The sequence below is a fragment of the Triturus cristatus genome, chromosome 9 (genome assembly GCF_964204655.1).
Source record: "Triturus cristatus chromosome 9, aTriCri1.1, whole genome shotgun sequence".
Taxonomy (NCBI): domain Eukaryota; kingdom Metazoa; phylum Chordata; class Amphibia; order Caudata; family Salamandridae; genus Triturus; species Triturus cristatus.
Genome location: NC_140592.1, coordinates 403607776 through 403630835, shown reverse-complemented (window position 1 = coordinate 403630835; position 23060 = coordinate 403607776). Strand labels below are relative to the sequence as shown.

General features: G+C 42.1%; 1 protein-coding gene across 1 annotated transcript in view; it reads left to right on the top strand.

The window, feature by feature from the left end:
• Positions 1 to 23060, top strand: part of BCKDHA (branched chain keto acid dehydrogenase E1 subunit alpha) — a 205588-nt gene that overhangs the window by 56316 nt on the left and 126212 nt on the right. The window contains exon 4 of the mRNA XM_085625275.1: positions 3413 to 3499. Coding sequence (XP_085481401.1) covers positions 3413 to 3499 — 87 coding nt within the window. The remainder of the gene's footprint in view (positions 1 to 3412; positions 3500 to 23060) is intronic.

The following is a 23060-nucleotide window of genomic DNA, read 5'->3' as shown; positions in this document are numbered from 1 at the left end:
CGGGGCACAATATTGATTCAGAGCCCAGACAGGCTCCAACGACTGCCATAAGTGTCCTAAGGGCCCCGAGGTGCCCAGGCCCCAGTCCCTACAGCTGCCCAGCACTTCGTGGGCAGCTGCAACGTTTAGGTTGTGCCTTGTGCGCCGGGCTTGCGCAGCCTGCGCAGTCGCGCCCTGACATTCTTGTATATTGGGTATTTCTGCATCCTGAGAGGCCAGTTGGCCTGCGGACAGTTATCTTGTGTTGTGCCCTCCCCTAGGGCACTTGGTGATTTTCATACATGTACTTTTTGCGCCTGCGCAATGCCTTCATGATATTTTCTGTCCTGAATTGAGTTTACACCTCTGAATGTTTTTATGCGTAATGTGCGTTTACCCCTACAGGTATTGTGATACTTAGGTGGTTGTTTTTCCCCTAGTACAGGTGGTACTAGTGAGGTCCTAGTTCCCTGCGTGGTATTCCTAAAGGTGGTTAGGGTTGCGTAGGTGGTACGTTCTGATACCAGTAGTTACTGGTTGTGTGCTACATTTGCTATTTTGTACTACAGTATTATTCCTATGTTCTAAGAGTGCTAATTCCTGACAGTGGTCCATGTGGCCCTGTCCCCTGTATATATAATCCCTTGTAAATTCTGCCCGTGCCTGTTGGCACATTGTAAAGTGTGTGTTTTTATCTAATGTGTTGTGTATAATACAAAGGCTATTTTTATAGAATACCTTGTGTGGAGTTTCCTTTGTGGTGGGCCTTGGGTGTTGTTGCTGGGTGCGCGCGCAAACGCTTTACACATCGCCTCAGGGATAAGCCTGTCTGCTCGTGCCAAGCTACCAAGGGGGTGAGCAGGGGTTATCTTTGGCGTGTAACTCCCCAGCCCTGACTAGAGTGGTGGTTTCTGTCTGGCTTTGGCGCAAGCCTCAGCCAACCAGAAATCCCATTTCTAACAATAAGCATCCCATGTGCCTTTCTTTTTTAAAGACATAATGTTATTTTGAACCAAGCTCTAGTTACAGTATTGAGTTTAACAAGAAAAGTATATATTAGTGCAATACTCCTCCCTAGTAATGATCCCAAGTATCTTGTCCATTTGCTTATTGGCATGAAACAGCGCAAAATTCACTGGTGAGAGAATGTGGCATTACCGCCAGAGCTGCCTACTTTAAAGCTGGTGAATCGGGTCCGAGTCTCAGCGTTGGCTCACCATCCTGTGATTCTGGGCAAATCACTTTATATCCCCGTTCCTAAAATAAAAACATGGTAAATGTTACTAGTGCTCAGGTACCGCACTACTTCTGGTCTGGCTTGCAATTAATGCGAATAACTTTATGCAAAAAGGGTCAGTGCATGTCTAGCACCTCGAAGACCCTAAATGCCACCATGCCAGGCAGGGTTATGGGGAGGCCACTATATATACAACAAATAAAAGCCCAATAATTGTGTCTAGTTCTGCAAATTTGAAAGTTAAACAGAATAAATATTACACTAATATTCTGTGTGTACCAATTTTCACTTCTAATACAGGCTCACAGGGGCATGTGTAAAGAGGGCCTCGGATAGCTTTCCACCATCCACAGGAGTATTAGCATGCATGCAGCATACATATAGGTATATGTGCATGGAGCAACAGTGATTAAAAAAAGCATAATTCTGGCACACTGCTCTGAATTTAACATTGCAGCAGCCATACTGACCCTCGTTAAAGGCATGCAATGAAACAGGCTTTCCTTATTTGCCATTTGCACGATTAAACCATTCATACTCGATTAATTGTTTAATAAGTACTATCAGTCTGCAATACAGTCACAGAATTTACCTTACCCAATATGTAGTGTGTTCGGAGGTTTATCATTGTTTATGATCCAACAGCAAACTGCTGTGAATATTCATTATACTTGTTCAGATCATGCAGTTGATGGTGCTATTAAATTGTCGATTGATTGCTGGGTCCAGGGCATGTTCTGTTGCCATGGCATGTTGTTCTAGCAGAACTTCGGGGGAGTGCTTCTCTTGGCGGATTAACATTTTCATTGCCAAGGTTTAGTTTTTGCGTGACATTGCATGTCTATATTAATTTAAAATGGCCTCTCTCCTAGTGTGACCTTGTTTAACTCGTGGCGCAAAACCATTTACTTTGAAATGTATATACACTTGCACTGCGGGCACAATGTGATAAAGGTAAACACTATCCTGCAGAAGTAAATGCATGACATATCCCAACCCATTCTATGTTGTTAATTGCTCCATCAAAGCCCCATTACAGCATCAAGCCACCAAGCTGGTGGGCATGCATGCATGCATAAATGCCAACAGACCCGATTCAGTAGGGAGACTCCCGATTTGTAAAGCAAAAATAGCTTTATTTTGGCTATCTCCCACCTGATATTGCTTCGCCCTCAATATAGGCCGATGGGGAAATAAGTCCTCCCATTAAGCTTTTGTTGCTCTTCCATGCACACTGTTGGGATTGATTTAAATAATTTTAAGAGCTGGCCGGTTTGTTTTTATCACAACTCACGTTCATATTTTATGCACGGGGAGATTAAGTATTGTGGCCAGAATCACAGGATGCTCAGCCAATTTCAAGACTCGAACCTTCTTCCCTGTTTCAAAGTCCACAACTCTGCCCATAATCACATCTCCCCGCTTTATTCTCTGAGCCAAAAAGACTTGGGGCAGTTTTACAGCTAGCAACGTATGTTGCTTTATGTCACATTTGAAGCCAAAACAAATATCTGGTAAAGTCAATGATCCACTTTTGATTATAGACAAGCTGCGAGTTGCAAACAGTCCCTCTTAAAGTAATTTCAGTATCACTGGTAACGATCTAAAACACTGCTATGCTCACACTAAATAACTGTAAAAGAAGGATGTTGTCTTTGTTTAAAAACAGTTACACAGCTAAAAGAAATTGACAAAGCCGATAGCTCTCGCGTAGGCGAGACCTATTAGCTTTGCCAATACATGTTAACATATCTATTTGAAGAATGTTGATGTGAAGTACTGTTGAGCTTTTTTCCCCAACCAAAAATATTGTGTCCCCTTAGACTCCCAATCCAATCCTCCTTACAAAGAATAGACTCTTTCTGAGCTCTAGAACTCCTTCCACCACATAAAATTTTGCAAAATTATGCGAGCTATGTCCGTCTCAGTTTTCATCTCTGCAGGCAGAAGATACATATTCCATTGAGTGAAAAAAAATTGTTTCCACCGCTGACTTGCTAAATGCAGCCTATCTCAATTTGCAAGGTGAGGGCAGGAAGGTGTGTTTTTCCTACTAAAGACAGCCTAAATTTGCAAGGTGAGCGCAGGAGGCAGCATGTGTACGTTTGTCAGGATGTGAGTGTTTACCTACGTAAATGCTTATCTCACACTTTTTTTGTTGTTTTTTTAAATCCATTCTATTCTGACTTTCCACAGCTTCCAAAAGAAAAGGTGGTGAAGTTCTACAAGACTATGACGCTACTGAACACCATGGACCGCATCCTGTATGAGTCCCAGAGACAGGTATATCTCTTTTAAGAACTAGGTAGCCAACCTGAAATTTAATGGAATGAATCCTGGTGAAGCAGCTCAGACTTTGAAGTTGGCCTCCTGCTGCGTACCTACTTTTCAATTTACAAAGATGTCAATTAACCAAAATGCCAGGGTGGTAGAAGTGACCCCACACACCATTTGATCCCAGTGACCTCACAAGTTTGAACCTTTCTTTCCCCGCAACCTCTTTGCTGCTGAGGAGGCTAAAGGAAGGGCAGTGTATGGAAAGTAAAAAAAAATTAACGGGACTCCTTAGCCCGGTTTACTTTCTGGTTTTGCTGCTGCCTTTATAAACCTTTAAAAAAGAGCGACTGGAGCTGTACCAGGGATAGCAGCTGCCTTGCCTATTTGACTGCGATGGAAGTTGCATCAATCACAGAGTAATCTAAGGTATAAACAGACTGCAGTTGTGACTCCTGTTACACACTTGGCACCATTGGGATATGTATTATGGAAGCAGCCAAACAAGCATCTGTGCTCACTTCTGTAATACCATAGTGCCATGAGGATGCCGTCGTATCTTATGCGGATGATACACAATTGATCGGCACCTTATCCCAGGACACAGAGACAGCTGCCCATCAGTTCTCCTCTTGTTTAGGGGAGCTTGCCTCATGGATGTCCAACAATTGCCTTAAATTGAACGGCAATAAGACTGAAGTATTGATCTTGGGGAAAGCCAGCTCAATCTGGTCTTCGGCTTGGTGGCCCCAGATCTTGGGGCCATCCCCTACCTCTAAAGAAGAAACCAAAAATCTCGGGGTCTGGTTTGATCCAAAACTTTATTTTGAGAATTAAATCAGGAAGGTAGCTGGAAAATGCTTCTGGACTCAAAGTCCTAAAAAAATCCAAGTCCTACTACCTCTCCCGGCCAGAAAAGCTCCTGTACATGCTCTAGTCATATCTCAGACTACAGCAATATACTATGTCTAGGCACCACCAAAAAATATCTCAACAATCTTCAACGCATCCAGAATGTGGCTGCTCGATTGGTCCTGAATCTTCCCAGAAGATCATCCTCCTCCAGAGCTCTGGACACCCTCCCCTGGTTGCCAGTGGAAAAAAGATCATCTATAAAGCCATGTGCTATTGCCACAGAATTCTGTGGAGTAGAGGTCCAAGCTATCTCTTCCCAATGTTAACCTCCGATATTCCTGTACATAATCTGAGGTCGACGGGAGCCCACCTGGTCAAAGTGCCCAAATTCCAAAGAGCTTGGATGGGAGCGTGCTCCTTTGGCTATCTGGCAGCTAAAAAGTGGAACACCTTAACGCTGACCCTGAGAGCTAAACCCACTGAGAGCATCTTTCGTAAAGATCTAAAAACCTGGTTTTTTCACCCCTAATCCGAGATTCTCCATATGCCTTCCTGTACTCCTCCTTCTCCCTTAGATGCTATCTCTGTTCTCCTTCTTTGGGTCTGGATCCTAGTGCGGGGACACACAGTTGGTTGTAACCAGGCGCACTACAAATATTATTATAATGGGTGTTTGTGCCTGCTTTTTGAGACCCCAGGACAACACACACAGTTGGTTGTAACCAGGCGCACTACAAATATTATTATAATGGGTGTTTGTGCCTGCTTTTTGAGCCCCCAGGACAACATACTATCATAGATGTGGCTGCAGATGCTTACACGACACCTTCTGTAATACTGATTAGGCAAAATGTGCACTTGTGCGATCTCAAGGGAGCATTGCCCGATGCATATGCGGTAATCCTTTGTCTTTGAACAGAAGGAGGCGCAAGGGCAGATACGCTGTAAATGCACTAACTGTACCCCACATATAGGTGGCACACAATCGGTGTGTCTCCCAAATAGCATTCCAAGGAAAAGGAGAAAATGTGTTACTGGGACCCTCCAGGCTTCCCTGTGTCTGGCTGCAGTCACTCACTACATTCGCCTGCATGGGATTTCTGCCCCTCTTTGAATTACAGGTCAGGTTGCCGTCTGCAGTGAAAGGCAAACTGGTGGGCTTCAAACAGCTGGTCTGCCTTTTGTTAATGTGCTGGTTCCAGTGCAGGGTCACGCCTGTGCTCTCAACAGCACTTTTATTGTAATGGGGTCCACTGTCTGGTCTGCGCCCGGCACACTCATTAAGGGTGCTCTGCATCGCGGAGTGGTGCAGTGCTTTGTTGGTAATGTAGCCACTGAAACTTGATTTAGGAGCAAAAAAGATTGGGACAAGCGAGATCTCAAAATGTTCATGAGTTGTGGTTTGGTTTTCAGAAATGCCTGGTACAGAAAGTGGCTTATTCTGGGGTGAAAAAAAACATTGTGAGCCTGAGAGATTTGTATTTTGTCTTAATGTTTGTCTCCTTTTGATGCTGCAAACTATTTGTTATGTGTGACAGTTCAAGGAGTTAGAGAAATTAAAGATCAACAATGAGGGTGAGGTATATTTGGATAGGACGGTAGAGTAAATGCTCATTTGGTACGGTCTGCTATCCTGCCCAACAGACTAAGTTTTAGCATGAAGAAATGTGCGCCTGTTTATCTTGGGGGTCTCAAGTGCTTGAATCACTCCTTGAATGAATACTTACTTGCATGCACAATTAAAACCCCTCAGTCATTCGTCAGATGAGAACATAAGTTACGATAACATCATTTGTATATCACACTCTCTGCCATTGGTACGTGCTTGCATTACTTTCAGCAGTCCTTTGATTGATTTATAGGTTTTCATTACAGACAGGAGTCTAATTCTTATTGTGATGATGTGGCGAGGGGATTGTGTTCTTGTATATTTCTTGAGTAGGCAAATGTGTGTTGTTCATTGAACTGTAGCTGCACATGAGCGTATTACGCTGCGTATCAAGACCTGATTCTTGGCCTTCCTGGGTGCCCCTCTTAAGTCTCTACTTGTGCACCCATCTGTTTATTCCTTTTATAGAGAGGAAGGATTCACATTTTACAGGCACTGGTTCCAAAATCCCCTCTCACAGTCAGTTGGTACAAGTGATAACATTGCCTAAGTGCCCAGTTTCAAGTGTATTCTTTAGGACATGACTACAAAATTAAAAGCTGTGGATTTTGGGCAGTAGAAAATGGCTGCTCTGCACCCTGCATGTCAACGTAATGTTTCTTTGGTAACTTTTGCAACTCTGATTATTTTTATGTAATAGGAAACATGTGGAAATTATCTAAGCCAACCAGAGACAAATGACTTGCACAAGCAGAGTCACTCCCCCCATACACCCACAATTCCATTAAATGCACAGTACATAAACAAATTCAATCAAGACCGACAACAGGTGTGTGTGTGGGTGTTTAAGAGAGAGAGAAACTGTATGTGTGTGTCGGTGTGGTTATCCATATCGGTGTCTCTGTGTTTGGTTGTGATTCCATGTGTGTGTGTGGAGGGTCAGAAGTTTGGTATTTGGATGCTTTTAACAGGTGTGTTATGTAATGAGGGCCCTGCACATTTTCAGATGTTTGCTGATTCGTGGCAGGCATCGGTCTCTTTCAAAATGTGTTTATTGACATTGGAAACGAGGAGTTTGTACATGCAGACATCCAGACCTGTAGACATCGAATGGGAATGTGTAAATTACCACACCAGCCAGAGTCCGTTTTTTGTTCCTAAGGCTTTGTATTAGAGTGACTGTGGCTTTGAAAATGGGTGTTGAATAATCTCTTTCGCACTGAGCTGAAATGGGTGTGTGCATAATAAAACTAGGGATCTACCACTACTTTGTGCCGAACCTAGAGCAGTTTTATCTTTCGGTGTAAAATGATAACATAGCGATTCGTGATGAAAACGATACTTTTTTAGGTTATCCTAGCGGCAGCACGCATGCATTGCTCGCTCTGCAAGACTGCTGTAGTAGAGTATGGGAGAGAAACTGCGCCTACTCTTCTTCCATAATTTTAATTGGCTTGTGTCATTATCTTTAATAAATGCTGCCGTTGGATTCGTTAATAGGCTTGTTAGTTCCTCCTTAGTGCGGCTTTGTCTTCATTTGCACTCTCCCATGGCAACTGGCCCTTTTACTTCAGTTGTTACACGGGACCTGTTATTTAGTATGTAAGCCCTATTTACTTTATTGAGTTTCTCTTACTGCAGGCCGGACAGGTGCTGCTTCAGCTGAAACAGTTTGTGTTTTTTGTAAGCAGCACAGCCGCCCCCGTAACACGGGCACCTGCTTTCAATCCCATTAACCGGGCATTATCTCGTATCTGTTTCAACTTCCCAAGTAAAATGGATTTAGAAATGATTAGCAAATTGTCATGTGAATTCGAGGTAGCACATAATCCTGTGCTACTGGGCTGAAGCTGACGACAACACATCTGTGTTACATGTTATCTGTACTAAAGCCACCTGACGGGTTGCTTTCTAAAGCCTGTTTTATTAACAACACCGCCACCACCATCAATACCACCACCACCAATACAACCACCTTCACCGATACCAGCACCCCCAATACCACCAATACAACCACCAATACCACCAGTACCACCAATACCACCATCACCAATACACCACTAATACCACCACCACAAATACTACCACCACCACCAATACCACCACCACCACCAATAACCCCACCAATATCACTACCACCACCAATACCACTACCACTAATACCACCATCACCAATACCCCACCACTACCACCATCACCCAACCACTAATACACCACTACCAGTACCACCACTACCACCATCACCAATACCAATACCACCACCAATACCCCACCAGCTAATACACCACTACCACCATCAATACAACCACCACCAATAACACTACCAATACCACCACCACCAATATCACCACCAACACCACTAATACCACTACCTCCAATACCACCACCACCAAAACCAATAACACCACCACCAATACCACCACCGTCAATAACCACCACCACTTCTACCACCACCAATTTCCCACCACTAATACACGACTACCAGTACCACCACCACCACCAATAACACTACCACCACCACCAATATCACCACCAACACCACTAATACCACTACCACCACTAATGCCACTACCACCACCACCACCAATACCACCACCACCAATACCACCACCACCAATACCACCACCAACAATACCGCCACCACAAATACCAGTACCACCACCAATACCAATACCACTGATCCAGCGGAAAACCAGGTACAAACATCTCATAAAGCAATTGAAAATTTCAATGGGCCCATATACAACAATCAGATTTCCTGGCTGTTTCGCTGGTGGTCAAGTTTTGTTATTCACTCTGATCTTGATTAGTTAACTCACTTTGTATGAATTTTCAGGGGTAATATGGAATCTCAATGTCTAACTAATCTTTCACATATCAACACTCTTCCTTTGGTCAATGGACCATTAGTTGAGTAGTTGATGGCGATATGAACAAATTAACTAATCTGAATCTTCATATCTTAGTAAAATAACCACAGACACTGGGTAAGATTACATACGTTTATCTAAATCTCAGTCATGAACGCTCATTAATACAAATTCACAGTGCAGAACACTATTCAAATTCCATAGGAGAGAGAAAATTCATTTAGCAATATACATTCAATTCACAGACTTATTCAACAAATCAGTGCATTAGGAGTGGATAGATGAAGAGACAAAAGACATAATAAATCATACATTTGCAAAAAGGTATGCAAATTTTAGACCGAATATAATTACCCAAAGGTGATTATGGAAAACCAGCTCTCTGGCCAAAAAGGGCTGGCGGTGGTGCCCTGATTAAGATTCAGGAGGCAAAGGTTATAGGACAGGATCAGGAAAGAATAATACTTACTAAACTTCTCTATAGACCCAACGCACCGGGATGGATCCCTCGCTTAAACTCTCTATCTCCTCGATATTCTTCCGGAAACTTCAATCTAATTGGGTATCTTTCACAGGTGAATCTCCCTTGTCTGTTCTCACTTTCCTCAGCAGCAACAGCTCTCTCTCTCTCTCTTTCTCTCTCTCTCTCTTTCTCTCTTTCTCTCTTTCTCTCTCTCATTCTCTCTCTCATTCTCTCTCTCATTCTCTCTCTCTCTCTCTCTCTCTCTCTCTCTCTCTCTCTCTCTCTCTCTCTCTCTCTCTCTCTCTCTCTCATTATATTCTTTAATTCTGCATGTCCCACCGTCAAAAGTTGCCAATATTAGTGCATCACGGACTGTGATGGGGCAGGGGAGTTGTCATCCCCTCAAGCTGACATATTCAATTATCTAATAAACCTTATTGTCTAACAAACCCTTCCCCTTTAGCTCATTCTTTATTTTATTTTCTTTCCTTTTCACATCCATGTGATGTTTCAATTGGAAATGCATTTGAATACAGTTCTACAGGCTAGAGGAGAACGGTGGCTTGTCCTTGTCTCTTGGCAGCCTGTCAGTAATACGGTCAGCGGGTCACATCATGACTTCACGGCGCATGTGTGGTTTTTCTCCATCTCGCAGCCATTTTACTTTCATTAGACGTACCAATAGGCCCAAACGTACTCTATCAATAAAGGAATCGTAAACCAATATTAATTTCTCAAATAAGTGATTTTCACTGTTCACCCCCCACTTCTACTCTATCTCATGTTATTTTCTTCTTTGTTAAGCCAAAGCATTAGCAGCGACAGCTTCCTTTAAATTCAGGCAAGCATATGCCATGCACGCGGTACCTCAAGACTCAATGTTAGCAATTTCTGCGCATGCGTGAGAATTTTCCTTCTAAAAATGGCTTAGCTACGTTACTATTTACGTAATTCTAATTCGCACATGCGCGAAAGCATTTTCCAGTTTAGAGTGGTGTTTAGTTGCGTTGCGTTATATTTGAATTAATTAAGCATGCCTAAAGCTCTTATTCCCATATGTAAATGTTGTGCGTGTATTTTAATTTAGTTTTCTTCACTTAATTTCAATATTAGTACTGTTAATGAGGGAATGCGCCGAGCATGTTTTGTTTTCTTTAATCCTTGCTCCATCAATCCCCCCTCTGATGGCATTTTTGAGCCATCATAAAATACCCAAAATTACCAAGTGCCAACTTTATCTATTCTTGGCATTTACATTAGATTCCATACTATCTTCATTTTTCTTTCATATCTATTTCTTCCATTTTTCCATATAGACTTTCTTTCATTTCCTCTAGTTCCATCTCTTTCCTTTTTTCTTTCTTCCCATCCTTTTATTCTTGGTCTCATTCAATAATCTCGTTCTCATTTTCCCTTTGCAACACTTATGTCATTATTATCATCAAGAGGACCAATGCTATTGATATTACAGGAATTAATATTTTCCCTACTAAGCTACATCCAAACGTGGAAAACCAGTTACCTATTGTGGAAATATCTTTACTAAATCTTTCTCAGACACCGTCAACCTCCAGTTGGGTCAACTCTTTATGAATTTTTGTAATGTTTTTGATATATCCCTCAATACCTTTACATTTGTCTGGGATATATGTACAGCAGTGTTGAACTTTCAACATGCCACAGACTTCACCCTCTTTTGTCAATAAAATATCAAGGGCAAATCTATTTTGCAAAACCATAGATCTTATTGAAACCATTTCAGTATTGATCATTAAGAATCCTCCATCAGTATCTGTTGATAAACTATCAACTACTGTGGACAATTGGCGTATCTTATGTGAATTCAATATGACTCCAACTGACGGTATCAGTGCACCAAAGATGTCGCCTACTATTTCTGAAAAACTTGCTCTCCTGCTTCTTGTTAGTCCTTTACTTATTACATCTATTTCATTGTTCTTAGCTATGTGGTATACCTTTTGGAAGACAATGCCAAGGTAGCAACTTCCGTATCATCGTGCAGGCAACCTATAATAGGCATTTTTACCGCACAGATAATATATACCTGGGAAAACAGAATCAGTTCTCCCTTTTAGTCCCTATCCCCCCCATTAATTGGAAGGTATGTTCACATTCGCTAGTACCAATGAAAATGCTATTATACTCTGTTTTTATTCTATGTAGAAAGAATTTCCCCAATTTTGACAAATCTAGGGACATTGCAGCATGAGTCTCGCCTTTCTTATAATCTCCTTCCAGTGTAGCCCATGGCCGTACATGTGACTTCTGCTCAACAGCTTTCTTTTGGAAATCCTGCCTTTCTTCGACTAAATTTAGGAAAACTTTTTCTTCTTCACGCAAAAGGCATGTTAAATTATTTCTATGAGCATGTGTTATAGCTATGGGATTCGTTGTTAGGAAAAGTTCTCCCATGAACTCTACATTTTTACCACTAAGTACCGGATTCATATTTCTTCTAATAAGGATTTCTGGAATTACTAAATCCATATTGGAATAAAAATATTGCAACTTACCAGTAACATAGAACAAACTAGTTACAACACTACAAGACATACCATACTTTAATGGAAGATGGTGATATGTCACGTCCTCTGAAAACAGAAGTAGGTAATTTCATGCAGACATACCAGTCACTCACATCCATTGTGTCTACATATTGATAAAGGAGTTTAGTAAATACATTTAATGACAAATCACTCTTTGATTTGTCATGATAATACATGCTTTTATCCATTTGTTCTAAATTTGTGGTAGTAGTTTTCTTAGTATCTGTATTCATTCTTTCACTAGTATTTGTATTATTACGATTATTTGTCACCATTAGAACAGGTACCACAACCGTTAATAATAACCACATTAACATTAGTATTGTAATACTACATAAACAACACTTAACACATCTTTGTTTTAAACTAGATTTCGGATGTTCAGTCACTTTTGCTTCTGCCATTTTTTTTAGTATCTAAAATTATTTCTAAATGTATTTTTCTTTCTAAAAGAATATGTATAATGTAAAATCTTTGTGTGATCCCACACTTCAAAAGCTTTCAGCTTCAGTTATCCTTTTCTTCAGATCATTTCTTATTTTACTTGATAGTCTTTTCAATAAATCCACCTTTTGTACAAGTCTTTCTTTAAGGTGGTCGCAATTTCCTTTTATCAGACTCTCCAACTGTGCCACTATATGGTTCTTCATTTAGATCAAGATTTTCAAAAATAATGTAAGTACACTCTGGAGCCTTATATTTTCTATTTGGTACCCTTGCTCTTTCTGACAATCTTAATGATCTTCTTCTCGTTTGTTCTAGTTCAACCTGACTTGACACCTCATTTACTTGCTCTAGTTCTTTCCCTGTTTTTCTTCTTAGAAAGTATCTCAGTCTTTTCACTCCACTCGGCCAGTGATCTCCCTTTCTTACTCTTTTTGTCTGTACTGCCTTTTCACCTTCTTCACCTTTTGCAAGTGTCCTTTATTTTCTCTTTCTTTTGGTTGGACTTGTTCTGAATGTTCTGCTTCTTTTTCTTCTATTGTTTGTATTTGCCCTGAACCCTCTGGTCTTTCTTTTTCTTCTTCTGACTGAGCTTGATCTGGATTTTCTATAGAAGATTCTTCTATTCTTTGTTAACTTTGTTATGGTCTTTCAAGCTCGGGTTCTTCCTCAGTCTCTACATCAGTCTCTTCAGCAGTAACTGGTGCCCACTCTACTTAACTTGTACTTGGTTGTTCTTCGTCAATGCATTCTTCAGAGTCTGGTTCTCTGATTTCTTCAACTTCACAACTTTCAGCTTCTGGTTCTTATCTTTGTTCTACCCGTTGCTGCTCTTGTCATTCAGGTGGACTTGGGACTTTTTGGGTATGACTGGCATGAATCCAATTAGGTAAACCAGCACACTTTACTGGTGTTGTCGTGACCAATAAGATTTGATGAGGTCCTTTCCACCTGGGTTCCAAACATGATTTCCTCGTGTGCTTCTTTACCACAACCCAGTCTCCAGGACACAAATCATGAGCTTGATTCGACTGTACTGCAGTTGCATCTTCTCCAACCTTGTCAGACACAGAACGTACCAGATCAACTAGTCCTTTACAATAGTCCAACACTAAATCATCAGTTATATTCATCAATTTGTTTCCAGGTACAAATGCTTGTCTCATTGCTCTTCCCATGAGTATTTCACGTAGACTTAATCCTGTTCTTCGGTCAGGAATGCTTCTAAGGCTGATCAATACAAGGGGCAAAGCATCAGGGCATTTCAGTGAAGTGGATGCGCACACCTTTCCTAACCTGGATTTTATTGTACCATTGAGCTACTCAACCACTCCAGAGGCTTTTGGGCGATAGGCACAATGTAATTTCGGCTCAGTTTTGAAAGCTTCACAAATTAGTTTAATTATCTCATGATTAAAATGAGGTCCTCTATCTGATTACAAAGTGACTGAAAATCCAAATCTAGGTATGAGCTCTCTTAACAGTAGCTTGGCAACTGTAAGACTGTCGTTCCTTCTCGTGGGATAGGCTTCTACCCATCGAGAAGATAGACAAACAATGACAAGGACATACTTCAAACCGTTGCACAGTGGCAACTCAATGAAGTCAAGTTGCAATCTGGTTAACGGTCCCTCTGCTCTTCCAATTTTCCCCCCAACTAACAACCGTCTTCCTTCCTCGATTTTGCTGTTGACAGAGACTTTCTGCAACTACCCTTAACTTGGGATTATACCATGTCTGTCTGAAATGTCTAATCATGGCGTCCCTCCCAATGTATGTAGTTCCATGATACATCCTAGCCATTTGTGACAACAAGCTATCTGGCATAATTGACCTACCATCTGAACACACCCACACTTCGTCATCTGCTCTTCTTGTACAACCTGATTTGATCAAGTGTTCCTTTTCTTTTACGTCTGCCTCATCCTGTAATTGCCTAACTTCGTCCCATGTTTCAAAAGCAGAGAAAAACATTAGTTGGCAATTGGTAACTTCTTTTTCCAACCCTCTGTTAAATGACATTGTATGTCGAGTGCAAATCTGTGCAATTTGGTCAGCGTACCGATTACCCAGCATCACATAATCATTTCCTGACTTATGTGCAGCACATTTGACCACAGCAATTTCTTTTGGCAATTTGAATGCTTCCAATAGTTCTTTGACAATTTTCCCATTTCTGATAGGAGATCCTGAAGAAGTCCGAAATCCCCTCTGTAGCCAAAATTGGCCAAAGTTGTGCACAATCCCAAAACCATATTGACTATCCGTAATATGGTTACCTTCAATTTCTTCCCAATTTTGCAGACTCTAGCGAACAATTCAGCTATTTGAGCAGACTTGACTCCTCCTTAACAGGAAGTTTCTAGAGTACCTGACACAGTACACATAGCATAGGCAGAGCTCAATTCTTCACTCTCCCTTCTCAAGCATGGTCCATCAATAAACATTACATAGTCCGACTCTTCTAGGGGAATGCCAAGCATGTCAGGCCTGGGCTTTGTACACATTTCTGCCACATCCGAGCAACCATGGTCAACAGCCTCTCTCACTTCTTCACAGTATGAATCAGGTAACAAAGTCGCAGGATTCATCTTGGTGCATCTTGTCACACTTACATTTTCAGCACCCAATATCACTCTTTCATACTTTCAGCTGACTAGGGGTCCAGTGTTGAGTATGAGTCCTTGTTAAAAGGATCTTGACTGAATGTGGCACATACACCTTGACAGGATGTCCCATCACAATCGATTCACTCTGTTCCAGACTCACACAAGTAGCAGCTACTGCTTATAGGCAGCCAGGTAATGCCGCAGCCACTGGATCCAGAGTAGCAGAGAAGTATGCTACTGAACGCTGGGACAAACCGTGTCTTAGTGTGAACACTGAAAGTGCACAACCTTCTCTTTCACAACAGAACAAAGCAAACTCTTTAGTATAATCTGGCATTCCCAATGCTGGTGCTTGACACAACTTTTCAGTTTTTATAAATGCTTCCTCACTTTCATCATCCCATTCAATCGGATCCATCACATCTTCTCGTGTCAATCTTATCAAAGGCTTTGCAAGCAGCGAAAATCCACTAATCCATTGACGACAATATCCAACCACTCCTAAAAACATTCGCACTTCTTTCTTTGTCTTAGGTAGGCTCATTTGTTGAATCACTTTTATTCTTTCTGATGTTACTTTCCTGAATCCTCTTTCTATTTTGTGCCCTAAATATTGAACTTCTTGTTGACAAAACTGTAATTTTTCTGGCGACACCTTGTGTCCTCCTTCTGCTAAATGGTTCAGTAAAGCTATTGTGTCCATGACACAAGCTTTGCGTGTCTTTGATGTCACCAATAGGTCATCCATGTACTGAACCAAGACCGAATTTCCTGGCATAACCAAAGTCTCCAAACATTTTTTCAGAATCTGATAAAAAATTTAGGGACTACTGTGTACCCTTGAGGAACTCGGCACCATGCCAAAACACGGTCTCTGAACCGGAAAGCAAATAAATATTGGCTATCCGGATGCAATGGGATTGAAATAATGCTTGCCACAAATCAATTACAGTATACCAATGGGCATCCAAAGGTATCTGATGAAAAATCACTGCTGGATTTGGTAGAACTGGCCAACAAGTTACTACTATTTTATTAATTTTCCTCAAATCTTGCACTATTCTATACTTTCCACTAGGTTTTTAACGTCCCCTGATTGGCTAATTACAATGACTACTCAATATTTCTTTTAGAATACCATGTTTAATCATTTGATCAATCACTGGGGCAACTCCTGCTTTTACTTCAGGACAGTCAAAATTCTTTATTCGGCTGTATGCCAGCCATAAAAGAGCATCTTAAAAACACATTTCATGAGATAAAATAAAAATAGTCAATGACAATTACAGATAAACCGATAATAGTCTCTTGTAGCAAACTGGTCACTGAAAGGTATAAAGCCAAAACATAGCAGCATTTTGATCTGATTAATACCGGACACAGGGAAGACATCTATATACAAAGTCCAAATTGAATGTTGACTTCAATTTCCAAAGTTAAACAATATCATGTTATATGTCCACATAAAAAAAGTCCTAAGTCTTTAGGCATGACACTATAATCAAATGGAAAGTGATCATTTTCGAACAATATTCCGAGGCCGACCAGCCAAGGAAATGTACTTATACTCCATGAGGCAAATTAATTCATCATTTAAAAGTTGTAAATAATGTAACGCAGCCCGACACTTTCGAATATTTAAGAATCGTAAAAGGTTTTAAAGCGGCACATCTTGATTTCATATAAAGTTTACAAAAAATACAAGGTGCTCTGAACTGACTTTGAACCACATGGGCACAGATCCAAGTTAGCATCACTGTGCACATTACGTGGGTAAGAGACCAGTAAGTGAGAAGTGCCCATCCTAAATCTCACCAGATAAAACATTTTAGCATGACTGAAGTAGAAGGAGAGGTACGGCGCAATACCTGGAGTATAAACTAACAAAGAATGGTCAACAACCCTTTTTTTTCCCCTCTCCAGATTATCTCTGACCTGATACAAATGGGTTAAAAAATCTTTTTTCAGCCTTGCTCTCTGTATTTTGGCTATGTTTCCAGGGCTTTTGAGGCAGTCTGAGAATCCCAAATTCTCAATCTGGTCGCTAATGTAAGTGATCTAGGAGATTTTTTTTAAATGATCCGATTTCAAACAATTTAAAATAAGTGCACGATTCAAGACTGCTTCTTCTTTTGCCCAGATATTATACGAAAGCAATAACTGTGCTAATTGTATGCAAAATGACAGTGGAGTTAAACCAAGTTCATTATGGCAAATGGTGGCAGCGGTACTTTTAGGTACTGTCAAAAGTCACTACATGAACGAGTTTTCTGCCCTCTGTAGGCTCTTGATATTACTGGAGCCCAAGACTCCGGCACCATACAGAGTAACAGCATACGTACGGGCTTTATAGATATCAATATTAGTTTTGATGGGCCTAGAGCCTAACTTTTTAGTAAATCTAAAGATAGCCTCCACATTTTGATTGAAGCCGCCTCCACATTTTGATTGAAGCCCCTAATCTTAGCCTCAACTAGGTGACACCAAGAATTTTTATGAGCAAAAGAAATCTCTAAATAGGAAATGTCGGCACGTGAGACAGTTTTTCATTTTCTATATAGCATGTCTTTAATATCTTGGGAGATTTACCCACCTCCATAATATGTGATTTCGCTACATTTGTTTTTAGGCCAAGATCATTCATAAAGTTGTTAAAACTAATTAAAAGCCTCTGCAGCCCCACTCCGGTTCAGGACATCAATACGCAGTCGTCCGCATATAATATTGCCGGTAGCGACCTACCAGCGTAGCATCCACGTTCCCTTTTTTGATTTGGCTTTCTAGGTCATTTATATATAAATAAAATAAAAGGGTGCAAGGACACAGCCCTGACTTACCCTGTAATCCATCCTTAATGGGGCAGTAAGTTCGCCGCCTGCTCCATAACGAACTCTCCCCATCACTTCCTGGTGCATAGTTGCCAGAAAGTGCACAATGGGCGGATCAATGCCCATGGTTAACATTTTCTCCCAAAGCCTTCCTGTCTGCACCCAGTCAAAGGCAGACGTCAAGAGATCCAGGCTTGGCTAGGGTGTATTTACCTATGACCAGGTACAGGTAGAGGCACTGTTCGACTGTACCCAGGACTCATTCTGTATTGGGGTGTGTTTGGATATATCACACCTTCTTTTACCACAATCTTGATTGGGTCTCCCTTCGCCATTAGACCAACTTCTTTCCATGTAAAATCCCACACATCTGGCCTCACTGTAGTCCTCAACTCATCGGGCAAATCATTTTCAGTAAGAAGTGAAAACATCTCATCCACTTCCGTTCCTTGTTTTGCTAGCATCATCTTAAAGGCAACGTCTTCATCAGGTGTTTCGAAAGCAACACCATTAGGTGTACAGAAGATGGTGCAAATCATTTTGCCCTAATAGTTCCTCCCCAACAAATTTACTGGCCTTGAATCACATACTACAAATCAATGCATGTCTCTGAAATTACCAATATATTCTGCTATTGGTTTTGTGACTGGAGTTCTTATTTGTTTATTTGAGACTCCTACAAGTTGGATAGTTTCTCCCGAGAGAGGTAGGTTTGGAATTTCTGCTGCTCTCACCGTAGAATGGGTAGTGCCAGTATCCACTAGGAAAGTGATGTTGTTTCCTTCATCATTTCCATCAACAAATGGACCTGACTGATCTACCGCCAAGGATGCGCCAAGCACGCTCTCCTCCTTCCCCCTCAGGCACCATCACTGGGACATTTATGGCTCATCTTCATCACTCTGCATCCAATATTGCTGAACCGTCTGTGTATTCTTACCACTTTCTCCATGAAATACGGTGTTCACACTGTACCTCTGCACCTGAGCACTCACATTGTTGGGCATAGGGGTTTGTGGGACCTGCAACTGAGGAGTAATTACCTGCTGCTGCTGTTGATTCACAACCACCTCATTCTGCATCTGTGGATTTAAAATTTGATTTACCCCATTATTCTGTTGAATATTTCTACACTCGTTCTTCCAACGTCCAAGCTTTCCACACCCAAGACAAGATTTTTTTTTTTTTCGCTTCTTCTCTACTCATTCTTCTCTACTCATTCGTCCTATCAATGTTGATAGCAAAACTGCTCATCGTAATTAGCAGTATCTAAATACAAATCCTCAGCATCAAACGCAGCTTAATATTTCAAATCAGAAAATAGTGCTTCTATGGCCTGAACATCCCAATCATCTGAGCGGATGCTTTGTTTAACTACATCACCCATAGAAACACGAAATACATTTGGCACATTGATTACTTCAGTGGGACCATGAATTTGAAATTTAACAGCATCCCACGCATTTCCATCCAACACAGGCCAGGCAGTAATATTCACAAAAGTCTGGTCCCTTTTCATGATATGTGATGAGGAGTGGGGGGCCAAAGTTCCATCAATTAGTCTAATTGTAGATCTTTCTTTTAGGTAGTGTCCATTCAACAAGACGAAAAAATACCACCACAAATCCAATGGACATGAACAAAAAAATAGATATGAGCACCAGCCAAATGCAAGTCCAAGGGGGAATTAAACAATGTCTTTTAAACCAGACAGCAAAAATTGAAACTTTTGATGGGGCATTTGAAGTCATTGAGTTAGTGTCAAAGAAGAAGCGTGACTGGTTAACTGCGGTGGATTGTAAAACGGGCAACGGTACATCTGCAGGGTAAGCATACTCAGTATCTTCAGGTAGACCACCAGCTGGTGGTGGCAACAAAGGACCAGTAACTGTATGCATCTCGATGGCAACATCAGACAAGGTGGTAGAAGCTGGAGCCAAAACAGAGTTTCTCAGCATCGCAGGGCAAGATACCGCTGGAGTCATACTAAGAAGAATCGGCCACTCGCTGTAGCTTGACATTGTCAATAGAGATGTACCTGTTATCCTTGCGACCAGGAAGTGGAGGTAAAATGACTGTTCGTGTACCCTGCACTCCAAGAACTGGAACCGGTGCACGGTAAGAGGGGCCAAACTCCTTCTTGTTCTCCACCTTCTCACAGACCAGATCACCAACTTGAGGTAGCCAGCCAACTTCCGCAATCTGCAGCGCAGCATCAAATGTGGAGGGCACATGTTCCTTCGCGAGACTGTCCCTGGCTTCTTGTAGAGTCTGCAATACAGCACACTGATCATCTACGTCAAAGGGTGCGGCTGACGCCGCCATGTCTAGACCATCAAGGTCCGGGACAAACATTCATATGCCAAAGAGCATCATTTATGGGGTCCACCCTCCCAGAGACCTTCTAGGGAGATTATTAAGTGCACATTGGACGTTATACAGATGGGCTAGCCAGTTCCGGCCAGTGGCTAAAACCCTAGCTGTCAAAGATTGCTTTAAGTCACGGTTGATTCGCTCCACCACACTATTACCCTCAGGTCGGTAGGGAGACGAAAATGTGACTTGGACCCCCAAATTTCTCATGGCTTCTTTGTACGCCTTAGAGTCGAACGCAGGGCCCTGATTAGAATGAAAGGTACCACACGCAAAACTTCCCACAAAGACACACAAATCCCTGATGACAGTACGGGCATCAGCACTCCTTTCTGGCCATACCCACAGAAAACGTGTGCACGAATTCACTGCAACCAAGATGTACATGTACGCAGTATCAGAGGGGAAAGGACCGCAGTGATCTAGATAAACACACCCTAGTGGTTTATTAGATATGTACAACTGAGTTTGTGGTGGACACGCAGCAGTTGAAGGTTTAATCTGCTGGCAAATGTCACAATCAAGAACATTAGCGCGAGCTTGTTTATATAAACCGCACCACCAGTAACGTTGTTGTAACAGAGAAACAGTAGCTGCAACGCCGGCGTGGGCATAGGCCAGGCCTTCGTGAGCTGCTGTTATCAACGATGGTCTGCAGTCCGCGTTGGGAATCAATCTGTCACCAACGTCGTTAATCCTCACCAATGGGACTTTATCAGGACTTAAGTGATAATGGTAACAAGAAGGGAAACCTCTCGGGTAATTACTTCCCGTTTCTGTAGCAGCAATAGCTGCCAAAATGTCATCATCAATCTTACTTTTGGATCTTGTAACTGCTGCTACTAGATATGTCACCACTGCTGTTTTTGTTGCTTCGTCAGCTAAGCTGCTGCCGACAGCGTGGACACCAACTCTTTGGTGACCGAGAGTGTGAATAACATTCAAGAGAGGCAGATGTTCTTTAAGTTCTGCCACCGAACCCAAAGCATTTTATGCTTAATTGTGCTACCTTTGGAATCACGGTATTCATTTTGAGACCAAAAATGTAGATTGTCGTTGTAAGATTGAACACAATAAAACGAGTCACTTACTATAAGAGTAGTGACCCGAGGATCAGCAAACTCCAGTGCAAGTACCAGAGCACGGAGCTCTGCCAACTGTGCGGTACAATCACCCAATGACTGCGTATGCACGACATCAGATTGGAATTCACCATTCATGAAAGTACCCACCACAATTGCACAGGCCGCTGAATAGGCATGCTTCGATCCGGTTGCGCAGAACCGTCAGTGTAAATGACACAATGGTAATCTTCGAGCGGGCTCAAACACAGAGGAGCCGGATGAACAAATTCATACTGTAAGTACTCCTGAGTCTGTAACGTGGTGTCAAAGATATAGGTGACGTCGGGCGATGTCAAGTAAGTGGCCCATTGTATCCACCGAGGATGCAAAGCTTTAGAATTTGGTACACTCGCTTTGGTCACTGCCTCAAGGGCAGGATTTGGTGTGACAACCAACATGCGTTTTACTTGCGACAGCACTCGTTCTTTGAGAATCGCCATCTGTACTGCCGTAAGAACTTTCTCGACAGAGGAAAAAAACGCATTTCAGCCGAAGTGTACAAGTGTGATTTGTAGGCAATGGGGACGGTGTCGCCCTCATTGAACGTTAAGTATGTGAAACCCACTGCGCCCGGCACAATTCTTATTACCAGGTTAGTGCGGTTATCACGTGTCAGTGAATATTTTGAAGCAAGAAGATCAGCTTGCAGTAATTGCAAAATAGCTGAATGCTCCAGCAGCCAGCACGATTTGGAAAAAGTAGGTTGTACCAAGGCATAAAGCGGCTTGATACGCTGGGCATAATCAGGAATGTACGTACGACTGAAATTCAGAAAGCCCAGCAAAGACTGTCATTTTTTCAGTGTTGTAGGAGCACGCAGGCATGCACACTTCTTCAGGAAGTGCGGAGCCAATCCTCGACCTTCATTGTTGAGTTCGTAGCCCAAGAACAACACTGTATACTCTGCAATGTGAGACTTCGCAAAATTGAATTTGTAACCGAAGTCTGCAAACATAACTATAATGCGATCAACGCGACACAGATGTGGCCAAAACTCGTCTGTGAGATAGATATCATCGACCTACGAGTACGCATCTGGATCTATGCTCTCTAAAAGAGAGACTACACGCACGGCAAAGACGCCAGGGCTGTTTTAATAGCCCATGGCTAGTCTTGTAAACTGTTTTTGTTTGCCGCATGAAGTAAACGCTGTCCACTGACTGCTAATAGAGGACAGGTTATGGCTGTAAAAGCCATTGGAAATGTCAAGTGTGGTTTTAAACCTTTTTCGCACAAGACTATCGACGAGAGCCGAACTGTGAGTAATGCCGGTAATCCAAAACCAGGTGGTACGACCCTTCAGGCTTCGTCACAGTGAATAAAGGATTATTCATTAGTGACACGCATGTTTCAATAACACCTTGATATTCCAATTGTTCAAGGATTGCCCTGACGTGTGGTCTGGCTTCACGACGCATGGGGTATTGGGGTTGTGGCTGGGGCATAGACCGCAATGGAATCTCATGGCTGGGGGACAATTTATCCCAGCCCACCTGAGTACGATACAAAGCCGGTGCTAGCACCAGAGCCCACTCCTCAACGAACCTTTTAGCTTGGTCCTTTGGCACTGTGTGCGCAAAGGACGGGAGGATTACCTCCTCCCCTCTAGGAGCATCTAAAATGAAAGCTGGGGGCCAGTCTGCCTCCGCCAGAAGAATGTCATAAGAAGAGGTCAGATTATCCCAAAAAATCCCTTGAATTGTACGTTGTATGTCACCTTCAATTAGGAGGACTATGTTATATAGTCTGTCAGGGGGAGCCACTCTAGTGTCAGCAGTTTCTACGGTAATGAACGTATCAGTTGCTGTCGCCTCCAGATATGGACGCA